Source organism: Sylvia atricapilla, chromosome 7, assembly GCF_009819655.1.
Source record: "Sylvia atricapilla isolate bSylAtr1 chromosome 7, bSylAtr1.pri, whole genome shotgun sequence".
Taxonomy (NCBI): Eukaryota; Metazoa; Chordata; class Aves; order Passeriformes; family Sylviidae; genus Sylvia; species Sylvia atricapilla.
The window spans coordinates 8,450,648-8,472,766 of record NC_089146.1 but is presented as its reverse complement, the minus strand read 5'-3'; the positions used below and the strand labels follow the sequence as shown (position 1 = coordinate 8,472,766).

At 48.2% G+C, this 22,119-nt stretch overlaps 1 protein-coding gene across 1 annotated transcript in view; it reads left to right on the top strand.

Moving 5' to 3' along the window:
• The first annotated feature begins 4,392 nt into the window (after nucleotides 1-4,392).
• The window catches only part of TMEFF2 (transmembrane protein with EGF like and two follistatin like domains 2), a 125,711-nt gene continuing 107,984 nt past the window's right edge, over nucleotides 4,393-22,119 (top strand). Inside the window, exons 1-4 of the mRNA XM_066322550.1 lie at nucleotides 4,393-4,699; nucleotides 6,073-6,182; nucleotides 11,911-12,040; nucleotides 14,842-14,868. Of these exons, the coding sequence (XP_066178647.1) occupies nucleotides 4,516-4,699; nucleotides 6,073-6,182; nucleotides 11,911-12,040; nucleotides 14,842-14,868 (451 nt within the window). The 5' untranslated portion in view covers nucleotides 4,393-4,515. The remainder of the gene's footprint in view (nucleotides 4,700-6,072; nucleotides 6,183-11,910; nucleotides 12,041-14,841; nucleotides 14,869-22,119) is intronic.

The window sequence follows — 22,119 nt, the reverse complement described above, 5'->3', positions numbered from 1 at the left end:
ACAGGACATAAAGGGTTTTAAAGACAAGGATCCATGAAGTTAGCTTCATAGTCACAGCTTCATAGATAGACAGAGAAGAAAGAGAACGGGTGTTGTGTACCCAGGGCTGTGTTGCCGAGGAGGTTTTGGTACACTCATCTGTACCATTTGGCTTCTCCCAAGTTCTGGGAAACTTTTTGGAATCTGCAGCCTCCCAAGAGCAGCACAGCCAAGATATAACACAAGTGTGAATAACTGAGGTTGCGTAATTCCTCGCCAGTACAGCATCTGCTGGCCAAGCACAGCATCAGAAAGCATTACTCACAGACATGGGACTGGGACCAGGTGCAGTCTGGCCCCAGGCCCCCTCTGCCAGCTGCTGCTGCCCAGTCCCAGCTGAAGGAGTGCAGTGCACAGCCAGGACCCACCCTGCCCTCACTTTGAGACATCTGAGGGCCTGAAACACCTCAAACAGCTGTTTGTCAGCTGGGAGCTGATCTCCAAGCACAGGTACACACGGCATGGCCACGTGTATTGGATAAATCCGCATCGGCATCAGCCACCCTTGGATACACTCATCAGCCTGTTCCTTGTAGCATGAGCATCTCAAAACTGTGCAGGCCTCAGAAAAGCCCTACAAGAGGTGGGTTTAATACTTGAGATGTAGTCTGCCCTCATCATGTGCAAGAAGGGCTCTTCCAAGAAGGTTGTGATTATTTTTGCTGCTCATCTGGCATTAAGAATCAAACATGCAAGGAACCCCACTGGTGGCTCAGTAGTGTGACCTCAGTGTTTCAGTGAGGAGACGCTGGTTGCAATTTGTACCTCACACCAGCCTGGCACTGCCTGCGTGGTTTACAAGTAGTAGTTTTTGTGCAGTGGTGAGATGGGATGGGCACATCAGGGAGTACAAGACTGTAGATGTCAACTAGCCTAAGTGTTGAAGTATAGCTGGGAATAATGTGTTGCTGAGAGATTGTGTGTGCAGTGTCACATTAAGAGGGTAGAATGCTTTGCAGCTAGGAACTACATGAAAAAATGATTGTATCTCAGTCTCTATAATTCAGAAGAAATTGCTAGAGAGCGTAATTGAGGAAAGGGGCTTGTGTGTCTAGCTGTCCCTTTTGGAACAGACAGATGTACTTTTTTTTATCTTAACAATTTTTTTATAAGTAGAGTTTTCATATCAACAAGGAAAATCTTTTGAAGGAAGATACCAGTTCTAGTCAGAGCAAAAATTGTCCTGCTCTGCCATAAGGAGATTGCCCTTCAGACACTTTCAGGTTCACAGTTCAGCATCAGGTTGTGGCAATTAAAGGACCTCTGGTGGAACTTCCACATCCCAAAGTCTGAGAACCAGTATACAAACAGAGGGACTTCTTCATGTCCCCAGGCAGTGCCTGTTGTGTGAATGGCTGAAAATAAAGCAGGGCAATTGCCAGCCAGCACGGTGAGCTCGGTGGCTGCAGTGCTATAGAGCACTCTGGGGACAGCAAGGGCCGGAGCCCAGCTCTGCTGCTGGGTTTAATGGTACTCTGTGAACACCAGGTACACTTGTGGGATCATCTGGAGCATGAGTTATTGTGGCAGGAGGGACACGTCAGAGAGGGTCTGGCTGCTCATCTGGGAAGGACTGACCTAGCAGTTTCATTCCCCCTGTGGTCTGGCTAGACTTGTCTAAAGAAGGGCCAGCAGTGCCTTTATGACCTGTGGTTATGTGAAAATGAAGGTAGGTTGGGGTGGAAGAAGGGAAGAGAGTGGAGGAAAAGAAGAAAAAGGGAATAGAAACTGCAGCCTTTGCTAATTGTAACCAGGGGAATGGAGAGAAGTGACACCACACAGATTAGGAAAGTGGGAGGAAGAAACAAGGGGAGAGCAAAAAGATAGGAAGAGAGAGGAGGACATTCCTCTGGTGTTGCTGTGTGACTGTGGTACCTGTGGCCAGCCAGGACATTTTTGATTTTTAAGTACCTCAGTGATATGCCAAGTAGAGAGCTGAGTTTTAACAAGCAATAATGAATATGAGGGGGGGGGGGGGGGGGGGAAGAAGAAAAAAGTTAAAACGAAAAGGAAGAGGAGACAGGGAAATAAAAGGAACATGGTAGTATATGAAATAACTGAATGGCATGAAAAAATGAAGTAAAGAGATAAAAGGAAGGGAAAAAATTGATCTGGCACCAGGTGCTCAGCTGGCAGATGCTCTGTAATCCCGCAGAAGATAAAGGATAAGATTCAGTGCAACCACTAGCAGGCAGTAAAAATTAGTATTTTCTTTCTGCTTAGGTCTTGATTAGTAAATAGGAAACTGTAGGCACGGATTTGTTGCGGATCTTCATCAGAGCTTTAGAACATATTGGAATGTGCAAATTGATACCCTTTAATTGCAGCAGAGGCTTCTAGAGTACAGGTGGGCAGGAGAGGTCAATAGAGATAGCAGCAGGTGGGCAGAGCGGGGAGCAGACACGGACGTACAGGGGAGGCAGGAGGCAGAAGAAAACCTGGTTTAGAGCTCGGGGAAGAGCTAGACGGGAATTAACCGAGCGTGAAGCATTCCTTGGCTCCCGCATACCATGCCCCTGTATGAAGGGATAACGAGCAGTAGTACTGGTGTAAGGATTTGCGTGGACTCTCAGCTTAGGGGTCGAAAAGGAGGTCATACTTTCGGGAACAGCAAACTTCCAGCAGGGTCTCCTGGCACACATTCGGGGGTCTCCCGGCCGGGAGGGCACCGTACCCTACTCCAGCCTGCAGCGCCCGCTCCCGCGGCTCGCCGTGCGGTGCCGGAGCCGCCAGGGATGCCGAGCTGCCCTCATGGGCGGAGGAGGGGCAGGGCCGGCCAGCCCAGCCCAGCCCAGCCCAGCCCAGCCCGGCCCGGCCCGGCCCGGCCGAACGCCTGGCATCCGCACAGAGGTTCCCCTGGCATCCGCACAGAGCCCCGTCCTGCCGGCCCGGCCGCTCCGCCGGCAGCTCCCACCGGCACGGGCGGCCGCGGGGTCCAGCGCCCGTGTTTAGAAAGCGTTTCCCTGCTGCCATCTGCAGAAATCGATCCGTTTAGGGTTTGTTTTTTTTTTTTCTTTTTTAACTACTCTCTAAATCTAACGCGTCCTTGTGGCTGCAGCCCCCCATCCCGCCGGCAGCCCGGGATGCTCAGCGCCGCCAGGGTCCGATTTACCTGGCGGGTGTCTGTCGGCGTCGCCGAGCGGCGGCGGGCCGGAGATGCGCGGAGCAGAGGGCGAAGTTGGGCCGCCCCCAGCCCTGCGGCTCCCACCGCGGCCGCGGAGAGAGGGTGAGGGGGACACCGCTGCCGTGCTCCCGCCGCCGGGGAGCGAGGGGAGTTCCCTCGACCGTCCTGGCCACTGCCTGCTAGAACTGAAGCCCGCGATAGCATCAGCGGCGCAGGGCGCAGCGGGGGAGGCGGCTCCCGCAGCCCCGTGGCACATCGCCGGCCGGAGGCTGCTCCGGGGCTGCGCTCCGCCAGCGTGCCGTAGGTGCGGGGGGCAGAGCAGCCCTCCGTGCCAGCGTGATGGTGCATTTTCCTCCGGCTCCGTCGCGGGGATGGCGGGATGGTGCCGCAGCCCGACAAGACCTTGGCCACTGCCTGCCGAGGCCGGGCAACATCTTCCCTCTCTCTCTTCTCCCTGCTTTCCCCGCAGTGCTCGTTTCTTCCCTCGTCACCTCTCCGGCCCTGTGCCCGCTCAGACCCCACAGCCGTGACGGTGTTTTATTTTCCTAACGTCGCAGCCGCGCGTGATTAAATACCGGCACCCGGGCGCGGGGTTGGCAACTTCAGCAGCGCCCGTGCGGTGTGTGCGGTCTGTGCGGTGTGTGTGCGGTGTGTGTGCGGTGTGTGTCACGGATGTCCCTGCCCGCGGGCGCGCTTGCCACCTGCGGCTGGCGGCCGTGCGCGCACATGTCGGGGCGCGGAGAGGCGCGGAGAGGCGCGGCGCTGCCCGCCCCGCGCCCCGTCGGGGCCGGCGCATCCCCGCAGCCGGCGGGCCGGTGGCGGCGGGCGCAAGGGCGCGGAGCGCTGCCCCCGGCGCCGCCGGCAGCCCCCGGCAGCCCCCGGCGCCGCCGCCCGGCCCGGCCCTGCCCCGGGCGCTGCCGCGGGGCGCAGCGGCTCGGCCGGCCCCGCCCGCCGGCCCCGCAGCCCGCTCGGCCAATGGGCGCGGCGCGGCGGCGCACGTGACGCGGCGGGCCGGGACCCGCTGCTTCCCCCGCGCAGAGGGATGCGGGCGGCAGAGCGGGGCAGGCGGCGGCGGCGGCGGCTGCGCGGCGGCGGCCCCTCCGCGCCCTCCCCCCGCTCCCCCGCCGCCCGGCCCCTATGGCAGCCGCTCCCCGCCCCGCCGCCGCCCGCACCCCCGCGCCGCCCCGCCGGGCTCCGCCGCTCGCTCCAGCGTAGCGCCCGGCGGCCGCTCGCCGACCCGCTGCCGCCGCCGGCCGGGGCCCCGGGATGCCCGGCGGCCCCGCCGCCCGTCCCTGCCGCCCGCCGCGCCGCCCGGGGGGCACGCCGCCGCCGGAGAGTTGAGTTAGGAAGTCATGGTGCCCTGGGAGCCCTCCCCGCCCCGGCAGTGCGGCGGCGGCGGCGGCTGGACGCTCTGCGACTGCTGCTGCTGGCTGCTGCTGCCCGCCGTGCTGCTCGTCCTCGCCCGCCCCGACAAGCTGGCGGCCTTCCCTACCTCCTTAAGCGACTGCCAGACGCCCACCGGCTGGAACTGCTCCGGTAAGCGCCGGAGCGCCCCGCGCCCGGCCCCGCCGAGCGTCCCGGCGAGCCCCGCCGTGCCCCGCCGGGCGCTCGGAGTTGCGCGGACGAGCCCGGGGGAGGCAACTTCAGAGGGCGATGCCGCGTCCCGTTGAACGCACGGGAACGGCGAAGGCTAAAAGTCCCGGGCGTCGGGGCTCGCCGTTCCCGGTGCGACCGCAGCCCGCGGGGCTCCGCTCGCCGGGCGCGGCAGCCGCGCCCTCCGCCGGTGCGGGCGGCTCCCGGGCGGACAGCGAGCCCCGGCCCCGCCGGAGCGCGGCTCCGCGCTGGAACGGGGCGCGGGGAGACGGGGCCGCGGGTGCGCATCCTGCGGGCGGCTGTGTCCGTGCGCACCGAGCGGGGTGCGCCGACCGGGGTATCGGCGTCGCGACACCGGCAACCCGCTGCCCGCCCCTTAAAGTCGGGCTGACCTTTGTAACGGGTTTCCTATGTAGGTCAGCGGCCGGTCCTTCTCCGATACGTAAAATAATTCGGAAATTGGACTGTAGTAGCTTTCTGAGGGGAAGAGCGTTATTTGGGGTACTGCGTGCATCGCACATGACGCGTTAGATCGGGGGGAATTTGCGCTGTGAGCTCTTGGCTTTTAACATGTAGCGATACGGTTAAGAGCGCTCGGATGTTTTCTTAAAAAAAATCAATGGATTCAGATCTTAATGGGTTTGGAGTCTGATATAGCTGTTTTGTTTAGTACCTAGCCGCTCGCTGTGGGAGTGGGAAGTCAGCTAGCGAAATCTGAAATTCATGCTTGTATTCGTGAACTGAATCTTCAGTCAGATCTGTTGGTTTTTCCTGGAGAATCTGAAGGCAAAAGAGCTCGGTTCACTCAGCGGCTCGTGGGGAACCTGGCACTTCTCCTGTTAACTTAGAGGTCATCAATCTTCATTGGGATCAGGCAGACCATCACAGAAAACACACAGCCTGTTTGTCTTTATTATTGGGGGCTTTGTTGTGTCATGGGCTGGAGAAATTCCAATTTGGACTTTTGTCCAACAGATTTGTTATCGGATGGGGATAAGTTGATGACATTTCCAACCCAGAGCCATGAAATTGCATAATTACCGGGTGACTTTTGAGGAAACCGAGTCCGTGAAATAGAAAAAAAAAAAAAAAAAAAAAGTATGTGTGAGGTAGTGGGAGTAAGAACCGAGAGAAACACCGAGGGAGAAACAAGAGGAAAAGTGAAAAGCTGAGGACAGGGAAGGACAAAAGGAAATCTGGACTGTCAATTTCATCAACAAGGTTATTCTGCTGTGTGCATTAAAATGCAATCATCTCATGTAGTTCCTCTCGCTAGTCCAAAGCTGACTTTTTTTTTCCCTCTCTTTGCATTTGAGGTTACGATGACAGAGAAAATGATCTCTTTCTCTGCGACACCAATACCTGTAAATTTGATGGGGAGTGTTTAAGGATTGGAGACAGTGTGACTTGTGTCTGTCAGTTCAAGGTAAGAAGATTGATATTTCGTTCTCTAATTCACTAATGAGAATACAAATCAAGGCTCTCCCTTTACAACCTATCACTTGGCAATTTATTTCTCTATGTGCAGAGAAGTTAGAGGGAAAACCTGACAGTGTATATAAAAGCTGGCAGGAGGACCAACTGGTGTCAAGAAGACATAAGTTTCTCTGGGAAAATGCAGATGCTGTGGCTTTAAATGTCCCTTCGGGTCTGCAGTTCCAGGTTGTGCATTTCTGGTTTTTCATCCCTGCCCTTTTAACGAGGATTTAGAGCCCTTTCTAAATTCATTTCTGATACAGATCATGGCTTATTGTATTCGGAGTTCTGATCTAGTTAAAGAAATGGATCTGTAATGTGCTTATGCAATATTTTCAGGAAGGGCTGCATAGTGACAATGCTTCTGCCTGTTTATCTGCCCAGCTGATCAGATTAAGGAGCAATCCCTCTGTTCCAAAATGATGAACTTCCTTTAGGTTTTATATAGTTTTAGGAGAGCTATTACTGAGTAGTAAGGGATTTTCCTTCTGTTTCTTCTCTCTTCCTCTCTCAGCTACATTTGAACCTCAGCCCTTCTCAAAGTCAGACGATTTCATTATGAAGGATTCCATTTAATGTTTTAGCTAACTCGCAAAACAGCTGGTCTTTAAATAATGACCTGAATAGAAACCACACAAATTAAAGGAGTTTAAAGCATGTACCAGCACAGGGTTGTATGTATGTTTATGCCTCAATGTTTTTCTGCATTTTACTGTGGATGAGTGAAGTTGTGAAACTTACAATGCTGATCTGAGTGTTTGCAGTAGAGCAGGCCAAATAGTGCACAGCTCAAGACTGCACATCTGTAATGACTGTGGTGATACTGAGCTTTGATAGACCTTTCACGTTAAAGCATTGCAAGTATCATTTCTATTTCTAGAGCCAAATGTGCCTTCGGAGATAAAACCCAAGTGATAAGTTCCTTCATTTTAAACAAAGAAGGGATTTTCTCAAATGAGAGCAAGACAGTAGTTCTTAAATGCTTGTGTTTCCCATGTTGGAAGGGAATTCATATTGACCATGGGAGTCTTTTATTCTATTTGGAGTTTGCATACAATCAAAAATTCAGCTTAAGAATGCTGTTTTGAGCATTTGCCTTGTATCACTGCATATGCTGAGCCAAGGGTTATGGTCTGGTCTGCTTTCTCTTTCTAAGGAAAATCTGCAAGGCAGTGAAAGCTCTGTGACTTGTCCCATTGCGTGATGGTAACCAGGGCAGGTGTTGTGCCATGAGCCTGGGGCACTTAGAGCAGCCACTGACAGTGCTTGGGGCTTGTCCTTGGTCCCTGTTTGGTGTTGCCATTTGTTATAAAGCAGTGAATCCTAGCCTGGAGGGTGCAAATTCAGATGTTGCCATAGGCAGGGAAGAAGGCATTGGGAGCGCTGTTTTCCCAAGGCAGCGTGCTGATGTCTGGTGATTTGGGGTAAATGAAGCTAGGTAAACCTCTCCAGGCTGTGTGGTCCCCTGTTTGAGAGGTGAACAGTCTTAAGTGTGCTGAGTTTAGCAGTTCTGTAGGGGGCAGTTGAAACAGATTTGAGGAAATCAGGTAATTGGTGATATTAATATGCAAATAAGATCAAAAGAATGAGTTTGGCCATCATGGGGCCAGTCACTAGGAAATGGGTCAAAATCAACAGCAGTCTTCTGTTTCAGTGGCCTTTGGATCAGGCCCTGTAGACCCTCAGAGCTGTGTCTTGCTGTGAGCCTGTGTGGAGCCCAGGGCTGGCTGTGACCTTGGAGGGCACATTACCTGTGGTGCTGCTGTGCCAGCGCTGCCAAGGGCGCTTGGGAGCCGAGCACCTTGATACAGGCGGAGCCTGGGGGGATGTTAGCTTCTCTTGTAACAGCAGTGGACAGCGTGACAAGCCAAAAAGGTATGCCACTGGAGTAGAAAATTAATTTTTGGTGTGGTGGCTGAGGCTGGCTGAGTGAGGCAGAGCTGGCCAGGTAATTTATGTCACAACTAAGGGGGACCTCCATCAGAAATCAGGACTCCCGTTTCAGTGGCAACTCTTTGTGGTGATAGTGAGCAAATCAGTAGCAGAGTCCTCATCGCTATAACTGCATTTTATGTCATCTTCAGAAATTTGAGAGAATAGACAAGGATAGAGAGCTCATTTAGCCTCCGTACTGATGAAAAGTTCTGGGCTGACCAGCCTGTGTCTTGGGGGGCTGAGAACGCTGAAGTGGAGAGCAGAGCTTCTGCAGTCTTTTGTTTGGGTTTGTTCAAACCAGAATTACAGATCCTTCATGTCTACCCAAGTGGAGTTAAAATTAATTTATTTTTCTTTGAAAGGATGAATATGATCCAGAATATGCTCTGGAACACTCAAGTTAGACTTCCAACCCTAGAGAGCCCGTGGGCATGTGCTTGGAAAAAGAGGTTCATATTGGCTGTCATAGTCTACTGTGATAGCTCTCAATGAGATATGTATTTTATTGAAAAACACCATGGCCCGCTCTGATAGGAGATGCAGACCCTGTCCCCTGTGCTGGACAAGCCCAGACTTTGGTGCTGGCAGGGAGGGAGGCCATTGGGACAGTGCTGGCTCCAGCAGGAGGGCTGAGCATGTGGGAAGCCACCAGCCCTTCCTTCCCTCAGACTCAGTGGGTCCAGCAGAAGGTGCAGAGCTGTGCCAGCAGGGATGTGGTTGGAGACATGGCTTGCTGGGGTCTGTACCTGTTAGCCCAAAGCCACAGGTCTGGAGCTGGGCTCTCTCCTCTTACATTTCATGGACATGTAAAATAATACACCAGGCATTTCCATCAGCATCTTTGCTCCTGAGTTACCAAGCCTGTGGACAATCACTGTTTTTTCAGGAGGAACGAGTCCCGCTTTCATGCATGTCAAGTCTTCCACGTGCTTCAGTGTTTGTGGAGCTGCAGCATCACCTGTGCAACTTCCAGCTTGGTTATATTTCTGGAATGTATTTTCGTGCTACTTGGTTCAAGATGCGGGTGGCATTTTGGGAGTAGTTGATCCATGAAAGTAGGAGGAGGTCAAGCTTTTAACGGTGTTACCAGGAGGAGGAGTTACACAGGTTCCCATTGTCTTTAGGAAGCAAACAACCTGTTTTCAGTGCTCAGCACTGATCCAAAGGCTCCCAAAGATGGTTTGTCCTTGGCTGTGGCAGTGGGGACTGGAGGCTGAAGGTGCTGAGGAAGGCAGCCTTTGACTGACACCTGATGGAATTGCATGAGTCCATTTCCCCGCTCTACAGCTGTATTTTAAAAACTGCCACGTGTAAGAGAGCAGTGGCCAGTGTGGTGCGGTGCTGCTTGGTTTAGTGGGAGTTTTGACATGGATTTCCCTGAGGGCTTGCTCAGTCCTTACTTGGGAATGAAGAATCATTCCTATGTCTAGGGCCTGGTCTGTTCAGCCCTAAACCAATGACAGAAACATGTTTCTAGACTGAGGGAACTGACATTCAACACCGGATATTTTCCAGCACTAGCAGGGAGTATTCTGTGGTCCTGATGAGCTGTGAGCACGGGGTTCAGCATGGGCAAACACGAGAGTCTAGCTCTAGTGGGTTAGGAACCACCTGGTGACTAGCATCACAACCCTCTCATCAGTGGTTTTGTTTTCTTTCCGGAGTAACTTCCACTACAGTTTCCAGCTCAAAGCCAAGGCAGGATCTATATGGAAGACATCCCTCCCTTTGTTCCTTCTGACTCCTGCCTCTTCCATCTGAATCCTACTTTTTCAAAGGTGCTGGTGGGGAGAGTGGACTAATACTTCCTGGGATCCTGGTGTCTCTCAAATGTATTTAAAGTTGCCAACCTTTGTAAGAAGTTCCAGCCTATCTCACAGCACTCCTTTCTGTGGTTTGGGATTTCACCATGTATGTGGGGCTGTCTGGCCTTTCAGATCTGCAGCTGAGTCAGTGTCAAAGATCGTCCCTTGCTCTGGGCGAAACCGGCAGAGGAGCCGCCTTTGTGTGTCTCAGGCGGAGAAGTTGCCACTGTGTTTCTCGGGCAAAGAATCCAACCTTGTTTCTACATGTAACAAAGCCTGTTGAGATACTCCAGGCCAAATTCCTCGCAAATCCTTGGGTGACAAGCAGATATTGCACCTAAAGCAAGCATGGTTTGATGCTTCATGCTTTAAAAAATACGCACGATTGTGTTAATTGTCCTGGTTATGTATTCCAGATCAGCCTCCAGCAATTGCTGTTGAGCTTCTGGATGAAGTTGGCATTTTATGCTTGAAACATTGCTCAGATTTAGAACATAATGGTGAAAATAGCCTAGAAACATTTTTAATCAACAGTTTAAGATCTCTGCGTGGAGGAACGCTCCATGAGGAGCAGAAGGAGAGCATTTCTACTGTTGTGGTTGCTGTTTTTCTTCCTTGTTCTGAGGGAAGAGGGTGCTGGGGGTGGGCAACATCTTGGGAAGATTGAAGAGAATACAATGCAAAAGGAAAATGTCATTTGTTTTGGCCCAATCAAAATGTCACTCTGACCAACTATGAATAATTTCTTGGCAGCTGCTCTGTGTGGAGGCCTGCAATTAATGCAATCTATGCAATTGTTTGTGTTAATCACTTCTGTAGTCATTCAGTTTAAAGCATTTTTGACGTTAATATCCCTGATATTTCAGTTCTGTATTTTGCATTGTGCCCAACAAGCACACCTCAGATGCGTTGTGGCATAATACAACTAAATAGGATGTGTGATTTCTTCTAAATTTTTACCTGGATTTAGGCAGAGGTGAGCATTTGTAAATTATAATTGTGATCATTCCATTTGTTCTAATTAAACAATGAGGCATACCAGGAGTAGGGTAATCACGAGATAATCATATCCCTGGTATAATTGCCGTGTACAGGGCACATCCAAGTATTTCTAAGCCTCCAAGCATGATTATCTTGTGATAACTGCACCCGTAGGTTGCCCAATTTTCGATATGAAATGAAATGATTATTTTTTTGAATGAACGAGAACGGGCAAAACTGCCTTCCAGTGGTAGAGGAAATCAGTCAGAGCTCAGCAGGAGTTTGACCCAAAGCCGGGAGTGCACGGTGTGAGAAACTTCTGCCCTGGCTGAGCTCGCTGCAGTGCTGCCGCTCCTCCCCACTGGCCACCGTGGGGAGAGCTTGGACCTTTGTGGAGCATCCCAGCTGCAGCTTGCCGGGAGCAGAAACGTCTGTGCAGAAAGAGGGATGGACTTTGATGGCTGGTGTCTCAGAAATAATCCCCCTCTGTCCAGTCGGCGCTTGAGCAGTTAGAGACACACGTGTGTGTGCAGAGTTCCGTAGCACTGCGGGTGTGTGTGTGTGCAGGAGGAGGGAGGAGAGAGCCTGTTCATTACTGTTTGTCTGGAGCCATCCAATGGAAGCAGGGAGCTGCTATTGCAGATGTGAGGAGTCATTTCCAGTGTTCCTTCCCTGGGAATGCCCCCTGCTCCTGCTGCCAGTGAGGGACCTCCCTGGGGCACTTACTGAACACCTTGCCCAGTCGGATTACCTTTCCCCTGATCCCTTCAAATCTGATTTTTCTTTTTAAAAATACCCCTCCCTCTCCCCTGGTGGCTCTAAAGGTGGGAGAGGACTGTCAGTGTCTCTGCTGTTTTCTCAGGCAGGGAGCAGGGTGTGTGTGTGGGGGCACCCAGACGGGAGCTGTGTCCCCTGCTCGTGTCACTAACGCTGCTGCTCTCTGTCCCTTCCCACCAGTGTAACAATGACTATGTGCCCGTGTGTGGCTCCAATGGTGACACCTACCAGAACGAATGCTACTTGAAACAGGCTGCCTGCAAGCAGCAGAGTGAGATCCTGCTGGTGTCCGAGGGCTCGTGTGCCACTGGTACGTATGACTCGCTCCAGGCTGCCTGCTGCCCCCCAGGAAAATGGCCTGGGAATGGCAAAAACCACTTGAATTCTTGCTTTGAATTCATTACTGGTTAATTCTTTGCAGTTTGGGGAATGAGAAGTCACTGCCATCCTTCCGTTTTAAGTAGTTTAGTGTAGGCTCACAGTTCCTGATACACAGTACCCCTGGCACCCTTTGGAAGAGTTCAGCACAGAAGTAAATTTGCTTTTTTTTAATTTGTATCTTGTGCTCCTAATCATCCTGTGCCCTACGCTTCTGAGCTGTTAGCACAAGTGAACTGGTAGCAGATTAAGTGAGCAGATGTCTGATAAATGGGCATCTGGATTACCACAAACCTCTCCATAATCTGGAGAGAGAGAACTGGAGCGTTATTGCCTGCAATCCAGTTTCTTAGGTTTTTCCTTATCCTTGTAGGGCCAGATCCCCAGCTGGTGTGATTCAACAGACCCCTGCTTGTAATGAGCCCTGCCAATTCATACCAGCTGAAGATTTAGTCCAAAGCACACATAATGAACAGGTCTGTGCCACAGGTGTTTTGTTCTGGACTTGAGAAAACTGACAAGCATGTGAGACAGCTTAGCTCAACCCTGAGCCTTGTGAGCTGTTTATATCTCAGCCTGTATGAAAACAGCGAGAAAGGTGAATGAGCAAAATCTGTCAGGAAAACCAAGTTGCTTATGTGCAGGAGTTCTTGATGTTTTTCTTTCGTGCTCGGGATCTGTTGGAGGTGGGCAGTGAAGTTAACTTGAAAAGAGCAAGAGTAAGCCTTTGTTCTTGAGAGAGTTCTTTAAACTTAAAGCAGAATTTTTTCTTAGCTGAGGATGGAGGAGTCAATAAAAAGTACATTAGACAAACTTTTTTCAGTGCTGTAATTTCATGTTTCATACACCTGAGAGAAAATAAACTCCTTTCTCTGGAAATGTTGTTCTTCTCTGAAGCTGTTACCTGACAATTTTCAAGAAGAAAAAAAACATATACTGCAATTTTTTTGTCCATAAATTGGTATTAAATGGAGCTTGGGCTGACAAAACCTACTGTGGTGTAGGATTTGTTCAACTTAGTAAATTCTCTCAGCACAGCACCTGGTCTTTTTTGGTTCAAACTTTTTGATTAAAGGGATAATTTCAATGCATTGCTGCAACTTCCCTGAAACTTGCTTGCCTGCTGGCAGTGACTGTGTTGGCAGCGTTCTCTTGAAATACATTGTGGGTTTCAGAAACATAGAAGGAAAAGAACCCACTTTTTCCTGATGTCTTGAGCAAGGCCTTTGGGGTTTTTTTCCTTCTCCCAAGCAGGAGCTCGGTGGAGAAGGCAACAGCCATTTTCCATAGGTATTCCCCATGGGATGGGGTAGAGAGAGAGGGTGCTCAAGAGCCCCCAGCAGAGATCTGGGCTTCTGGGAGAAGTGTCAGTGAGCCCTCCTGGTCCTGTTGGCAGGGATCTGGGCACTGAGGAGTAGGGCAGGAGGGGAGACACGAGGTCCTTTTCCTCCAGAGAGCCAGATAAGGTGGCAGCTCACTGTGGAGGCAGGTGGTAGCAGGTGTTCATTCCTCCTGCTGTGCTGGGGAGCTCTGGCACACCTGGAAAAGCAGCACCTCCCACAGCCACGGGGGCACTGCAGTGCTGACACCTTTTTTGCCTCTTTCCTCGGTTTCCTCGTTTGGGAAAGAGCATCAGGACAAAAGACGAGATCAGGAAAATTCAGGACATGTTCACTGGGAAAACACCATTATTTCTGTTGCTCTCCTCAGCCACCTTTTGCATCTGGCCTTTGCAGCCTTGCTGCATAAATCTGCCATTTGAAGCAATTCTTCTTGTGACCAATTATTTAGCCAAGATTTTCCTTTTCTTTCTTAGTTCTGAGCAGTGATGGCACGTGCAAGTTGAGATCCACCAGACCTCGGTGTCAGTAAATGAGATCTAACAGTTCACTGGGTGCTTTGATCCCAAAGCAGCTTTTCCAAACTCTTTCTATGAATCTTGATGCTGATAAATGCATGACTCCTCCAGTAAGGGGGAGGATAGGATGGCAGCCTCCCTCCCTTCCCTGCAGAAGAAACTCCTCTTAGGTGTTATTTTTGGTAACCCTACGTGTGTGCACTTACATGCTTTGCCTTGCTTAGAAAGTTTCTTACTGAAGCTCTGGGCTTGGCAATTTCGTGATGTTGCACTTTCTAAATTTGTGACTCTCATCATTCCAGCCAACAAAATGTCGAGCAGAGGAGAAAGAAAGCACTCAGCTTTGAAAGTTAGCAACAACCTTGAGAAAAATGGCGTTTTAATAATTTGCCTGAAGATTTTGAATAACAGTAATTTAATGGTTTGTTCCAACTAGTTATAATTTGATGAGATGTCCTGTTTTCTTAAGATAATGATACAAATTTACAGTTGCTCTCTCCTCAAACGAATGGGTTTTAAAATTCCTCCTTGGTGGGGATTTAGCAGTGACCAAGTGGAGTAACTTTGTACTGCTGTTGGGAACAAAGATTTATCGGTCTAAGTACAACAAAACAAGCTGGAGATTTCTCAGGACATTTCAGCATTCTGTGGCTTACGTTATTTTCATCTGATGGAGAGACTTTAAAGAGAAAAGAAATGGAGACACGAGAAAGATGGCTTGAGTGAATTACATTGAGATTAGATCTCTATAATTTACCCAGGGATGCCATCAAACGCGAGGTACACTGGAGTACACTTCACTGCAGCCTTGCTTTGCATGCTCACAGCTCACACTGGAGCACATGAATATAAATTTCTTTCTGCTCTTTTCTCAGATGCTGGCTCAGGATCTGGGGACGGAGGTAAGAGCCCTTTTTTAATATCTCTGTTCTTATGTGTACACACGTTGTCTTCCACAATTTTGGATTCTAAGTGGATATGCTTTGCAATTTAGTTGTTGCAGTACATATTGTTTTTTTGTTCAGCTCTGTCTTTGAAAAAAGTGGTATTTTGCATTTCAGTCAAGCTGGAACCTAATCATGACATGCTGTTTTCTAGGGAAATTCAGAAAGCTGTGTTACTTCTAATAGGACTTGGAATTATTTATAGGTTGTGCTAGGAGCTCTATCTCCATCTACTGTTACAGTTGCACTCATTTGTTTTATGCTTAGGGTAATATTTCTTTTGTTTTTAAAACATGAGCCAAACCCTTGGCTCCTCCTCACTGGAGGATTCAAGCCAAATATGTTGTGGTAGCAGAGAGCATTCTTTCAAAGATATAAAGAAATGTCACAGGGAGAGAACAATGTGTTTTTATAAGAACAGCAACAACAAAACTGAACGTGGAAATAGCCTGAGCCCTTTGTGGCGTACAGGCGATACTGTGAAATGTAGGCAAACTAGCATTTAAGTAGGGGGTTATTTTGTTGTTTTGGGGATTTTTTTATTATTATTATTTATTTCTTGGTGCTGTCATAATGGGTTTGCTTGTCTGACATCAGTCTTTCTTGGAAGTGTAAGTGTTGGGCCTGGGTACTGCCCTGCCTGGGGGTAGGGAGTGTGACTTTTGGGGCTGGCTGGTCAGCTTCCCTGGGAGGGCCAGGGCTAGTCTGGGGGATAGGGAGAGTTGTCCTGGAGAGTCCCCCTCAGTTCTGCCCCAGCTCCCTGAGTAAGCTCCAGGATCCCCATGGCAGAGGAAGAGCAAGGTCAGCATCAGGTTGGGGGCTGCTGGGTTCCTCTGGCTGGGGCAGCCCCCAGGAGCTGAGCCAGCTTTTGGCGTGACACAGACAGCAGGGCTGTGCTCTGACACAGTTTTATGGCTGCTCCTGCTTGGATTCAGGCTTTTCTAATACAGTCACATTACTTGGCAAAATGGTCTTTATTTAATATTGGTAACCATGATATCAGCGGGTGTGGTGTCTTGGGAAGATGTTAGTTTTACCTGTGAAGTGGTCAACAACAAGAGCATGAGGCATTTCAAGGGGCCTGACTTTCTGCCATCAGACTCAGGCTGCTTTCTGGAGCTCAGGGCACTTCAGGATGCTTCAAATCTGGCTCCCCAAAAGCTGCAATGTAAATATCACTGGTTTTTTTTCCAGCTATTCCTGTTTTACTCTAATGTTCTTTTAGCTTGTCTTTTTAAGCTGTTACACCAGAAATGCACCTTATTCGGTGCTTATCAGAAATCTACAATTTGATTTATACATAGGCTCATGTTTTGGCACCGATGGCCAATAAATTGGTTTGCAAATAAAGTTGCACAAAATTCATCAGGCATGTACCAAGGAAGACAGATAAAGTTTTCAATTCGTTTTATAACTGAGGAGATGGGAAAACAAACTTGGCCGCTTCCTGAAAGCAATGAATTCCATTCTCAGAAAGCATAGGCGTTTAAAAGCGTGATTTCCAAAGACTTCCATTTTAGAAGCTGAGGTTGACAGAAGATGAGCAGGGCCTTGGGACTGACTGTACAGGTAGAAAGGAAGCAGATTTGTGAAGGAGACAGAACCAAGTTGGTACATGTGTTTAAAGGCCTACAAAGCTGCCTTGTTTTATTCAGGATTTAGTAGGCAGCTATGGCTGTTCTTAAAGTACAGGAGTATATTTATGTGCCCAAAGAAGCTAAAGAAGCTAAATCCAGACAAGTAAATATTGTCACTACATCACTCTTTACTAGACGTGGTCTTGTTGTAAAAGCTGCAATAAATTTCGGATGTCATCACAGTAAGTCTTGTAAAATCCACTCCAGCAGTCATGAGTGGGACATGTTCCTGTGACAAGCACAAGGTCTTGGGCAATCTTGTGTGTTTTCTGATTTTCCCTGGATTTTTTTCTTTCTTATGCTTCTCCAAGCAGTCTTGGTTAACAGAATAACCAGTGCAGTGTCTTTTTTAGCAAACCTCCTGCCATAGGGACGGTCCCATCCAGCCAGCTGTGAGATAAGAGAACAAATTTTTCAAAAGACTTGTATCTCGTGGTTGGATTTCTTTCGTCTGATGAGATACACAGCTAGTAAGAAATGAACTCAAGTTGTGTTTTTCTGGTCCTTAGGACATGGCAAGTCTCCAGCTTTGAGGTGGTTTCCCCCGTGACCGACACCAGTTCAGCTCCCAGTACTGCTGCTCCTTCAGTGGAGCTTGTCACAGGAAGCTGTAATTACTGGAGGGCTCAGAAGGAGCTGGAAAGGGGTTGGTGTGAGGGTCAGAAGTAGATAAGCACATCATGTGGTCATACAGGGCCTCTTTTTCTCAGGAGGCTGGTCAGAGCATGAACAAAACAGCCAGAGGCTGTGTTTTGCTGCCATCTTTTCCTTTCAGGTATTCCCATCTGGGTTTGTAGGGAGGTCTTCTCAGTTTACTACATAGGGTTTGGGGTTTTTTGCTTTCCTGTCAGGGATGCTGAGATCAGAGAAGTCCCAGCATTTCAGCACTTTAATGACCTTGAGGGCTTTCCAGAGGTGAATTAATCCTCCTTTATGCAGCAGTAACGTACAAAAGTCCCCTTATTTGTAAAATCGTGAGGCAGTCTTAATCTCATTTGATTACTGAGCCTGCAGCATGCACTTTTGGGGATATCCAGTAGATGGTAGGACAAGTAGGTGTTCAAGTTTCTAACTGCAGAAGACATTTTTCCCCGTAAATGAAGATGAAAAATGCAGAATCAAGAGCCATTTCAGTGTTTTGATTGCAGAAGCTGGGAGTGTGGTGTGGAATTATTTAAAAACCCACATCCCAGAAAGATACTAATCAGAAAGCCAGAAAGGATGAATGTGAAAGACTTTATACAGAGAGTAATTTAAAGAGATTCCATTCATTTTCATCTCTGCCGTTCTCTAGACAACTGGGTTTTTTTAGAACCCAATGATTCATGTTTTGGTCTTGAGCAGCTTTATAATGAATTCTTGCTCGTTTCCTGGCTTCCTTCTAACAGCAACAAACTCAAGATGCAGTATTTCATTATGGCTCTTAATGGGCTAAGAACTCTCTCCTCCGTTTCATTTTCACACTGAGCACTTCTTTGCCCTGCCTGCATTGTCTGCACTCCCAGCCCTGGTGACTGGCTTCCATTCGCAGTCGGATGGATCCACTGGAGGTGACTGTCACACTGGCTGTTGCTGTGACCCTGGCAGGGCAGTGCATAAGCACCTCCCTTGAATTCCTTTCAGAGCCTCCTTCAACTTCCATTCAAGTCCTGCTGACTTCAGTGGGAATTCTGTGGGGCCCTGGGTGCACAGATCTTAAACTAGTTTGATTTTTATGTTATAAATTCTTTATGATCTTGACTAAAGCAAAATCAACCAACCAATAGAGTGATAATTCATCAATACCGTCATCACCATTTATTTTACAGTAGCTTCTAGAGGTGCTAATTCTCAGATTAGGACTCCAGGGTGGTACGCCCTGACACTGTGAAGCACAGTGGGGAAAAGAATAAAAACTGTGAAGTAGAGCCTGGATATTGTAGTTGGGCAAGGGCTGGGAGCTGCATCACACTCCAGTGTCTGAGTTGGGAATAGCACATGCTGCTTCAGAGCCAAGCCACTGCTGGGGCTTTTGAGCCCCAGTGTCTGTCAGCAAACCCATGTGACATCCAGACAGAATCAGAGATTATACTGCTCTTAAACTTACTCCTGATCTATTAGACAAACCTGAAAGCCAACAACCTTACAAGCCCCATCTTCTTTCCCCCCCCTCTGCCTCTCTTGCTTTGTGTGTGTATTTTAAGATTGAGCATGGCTTGTTTGTTTGTTCGTTCTTTCAATTTATCCCTTCAATCTTAGCCAGAAAAAAAAAAAAAGTCCTGCAGCTTTTTGTAGGTGCCGAGATGTAGATTTAATGATAGATTTGGTATTCTGGTCTGCCTTTCCTGTTGACTTAGAGATGTGTGAATAAACACATACATATTATAAATCTATATGGAGCAGCAGTCATCTTGAAACACTAACACAGAGAAAACTGGCAGGAAAAAATTAACACTTTGGAGCCTATGTTATTTTTTTTAAGGCAAACCATAATGCAGCATGTATAAACTTTTTTTTTTTTCCTTTAAACAACAGGTAAATGGCTACTTTAACCTAATTGTATTGGCATTTGTCTCTGTGCTAGTTTTGAATGGCTTATTTGAATTTAGCAACTCTGCTGCTTTTCCAGTGATTTCCCTTTCTGCTTTATTACAGTGTTGATTGATGGGCAGGGCTATGCAGAACACGCTGAATATTGCTGTAAACACTGTCCTAGCAGTCACACTTGAGCCAAAATACACCATAAAACCTGGAGTCTGTATTGGTTTGAATGAAGCAGTGTATAAAATGCAGTGCTGATAAACACACACATACACACGTGTTCTCAGTATATGGGAAAATACTTTGACTGTTCTGGTTTAACCTTGGAAAGAAAGGGAATTCATACTTCGAGCTACAGGTTCTTTTCCTGGGTGTAATAGGTGATTCAAGCTTCTCTCATGTGAACTCAGAATATCTGCTGACCCCACGTGCAGTCATCTGCTGCAATAAGGAAATAGGAAAGCTTCTTCTGCTCTAATTTGATTTGGGAGATATAATTTAAAGCAGCATCAGAAGGTACAGAATCAACTATAAGCAACGTGCACCGACTGGGTAAATACCTCTGGAGGGAATGTTTAAATCTTAAATGATTGACCTGACTGTGGTTGGTCAAATATGTCTCCTTTGTTAAAGGGTTTTTTTACCTTGTTAACCTCAGCATGGCACTGAGCCCAAACCAATAAGCTCTTTGAAAGGCCGGGTTTATTAGCTCAGGCTCTTTGCTGTCCTAACATGATTACATGACTTTCAGTTCAGGGCTGGTGCTCATCTGACCTATATAAGAGGTAGGTCAGGGAAAGGCAGTTAATGTCTCTTTGTGGCCTTTAAAAATTAGGAAAGGATGAAGTTCCCATATGTTTTTGTTGACTGGAAGAGAAGCAGTTGGGCATTCACAATTGCCAGACTTCTAGACCCCTGCCAGGGGCATTTTGTGCTGGGTAGGATGCATTAGCCATTTTGGAAACTCCTAGGAAGGTATGGAGATGACAGGAATACCAGTTTATGGACACCTCTTAGGCTCTCATTTAAGCTAAGTCCTGAGCTCATCCACCCTGCTAGGCTGAGGTGCTTGAGCAAATCCCCTAGAAGCTCTCCAGGGTTATAGATAAAGCACCAGCCCTGGAAGATGGTGGGCTTGGATTTAGTTGCCTGGATTATGCCTTGTGTTTTGCTTGCTGCTTCTGAAGCTGGAATGCAAACACCCAGTGAAAAGTGCTGCGTTTTCTACCTGTGCTGGCGGTGTTATTGATGGGCAGCAGTCCTTGCTGTGCTCCTGGTCCCATCCAGCAGGCACTGAGAAATGCCACGGGGAAGAGCTGACGGGTAGGGAATGATTTGTGGCCCCTTTTCAGCCATTCATGCAAAACTGAGGAAAATGAATGGAAGATGCCAGTGAAGATCCACAGAGTTCTGTAGGCGAGAGGGATGAATGACGTTCATTCATAGCCTCTTTCCTGCATTATGCAACCCTTTAGGTTTTTGGCACTTTGTGTAAGTAGTTCAGAGCCACACAGGGATTCTATGAATGGAAGATGTTCACCTACATCAAAAAATAACCGAGGATGCCCTGGTTTTGCTTTAGAAGTCGAAATTGGTTCTCTGCATAGAAACAGAGAAAAAAAAATTCCAAAATACGCTGGCTAATCATGTGCAATCTGTAAATCCACTAATAACTAAGTCATCAAATCATCAAACAAATCCTATGATACTCCAGCAAACAGATTAAAAAAGCAGCACCCGATCACAAATACTCATTTATTGGTCTGTTACTGTAAACGCAGCAAGAGAGAGATGTAGTGGTCTAGATTTGTCCACTACATCTCTGTAAACCTGGATTAATTTTCCTTGTGACAACTGTAGAATCACTAGAGATTAGCCGTGATGACTGTGAGAGGCAAATCTAGCCCGCTGTTCTGCGTTTTTGTGCAGGGAGTTCTTCCACAGAGAGAAAAAAAAAATGGTTTTAAAGCTTTCAAATGTCTCTTCCAAGCTTGCTAAGAACACCTTCCATCATGGGGCAAGAGCACGTGTTCAAGCACATACTTTGTTTTTATCGCATGCTTAAATGCCATTGACTTCTAAATTTTTCTTCTGGATGTGGATGTCTTGCACTGGTGGGATCTGAGGCAGTCTGGGAGTGACCAGAACTGCTTCAGATCCTCATGCATCTCACCTTTATATATATTCTGTGGTTTAGTGGTTGAAGAAGCTGATTCACTGTGCGCTGCTTTGGACTGGTTTTGGTGTGACATAGGATTTTGTGAGATGCTCTCACGAGGCCTTGAAAAGAACAAACGGGATGAAAACTGCCAAGTCTCTCTAAAGGTTCATGTATTTGCTTTCTCTAACTCCTGCATTTCAGACCTCAGCTGCATCTGGCAGATTTAATGTATTCTGCACTGGATGTTTGAATTCCCTTTTGTCTGAGGGTTTCTTTCCTTTCAGAGATTGGGAAATGAAACCAGAAACTTTGCCTGCTGTTTTTGAAGTCAGTGGGAGCTTTATCTTCAGGAAGGACACAACCGATTCCTAGACACTTAGCAAACTGGAGACAGCCTCCTACTTCATGTAAATGTGCACACAGGACAAGTTTAATGAGTGTGGTGCAAGCCCAGGGATCCAGAGCAATTCATAATCAAATCCAGACAAATTAGAATTTTGTGGGAGAGCTCTACCAGTTCCTAAGATGTTGCCATGAGTCTTTTAGCCCAGGTTTTTAAATAGCTTTATGGAAAATGCTTAGTTTCTAATTTAAAACAAACACATAGCTTGTTGCTCAGGAGAATACTTGGATAGAAACCCAGTGTTCAACAATAGGGAGATCTCCAAGTTGCAGTTTGAAAATATCACATCTCGGGGAAGAGGAGGTCAAAACCATTTCATGTTATTTCACGTGAATTTTTTTTAATGCCTTGGACTTCTTGGTACCATTTCTTCTAGCTGCATGGGAGTTAGATAAGGATGGTGCCTCCTTAAGCCCATTAAAAACCCAGATATCAAAGCAGGGCTCTTTTTATCCCTGCAGCCCCAAATATCTTGCTGGTAGCAATGT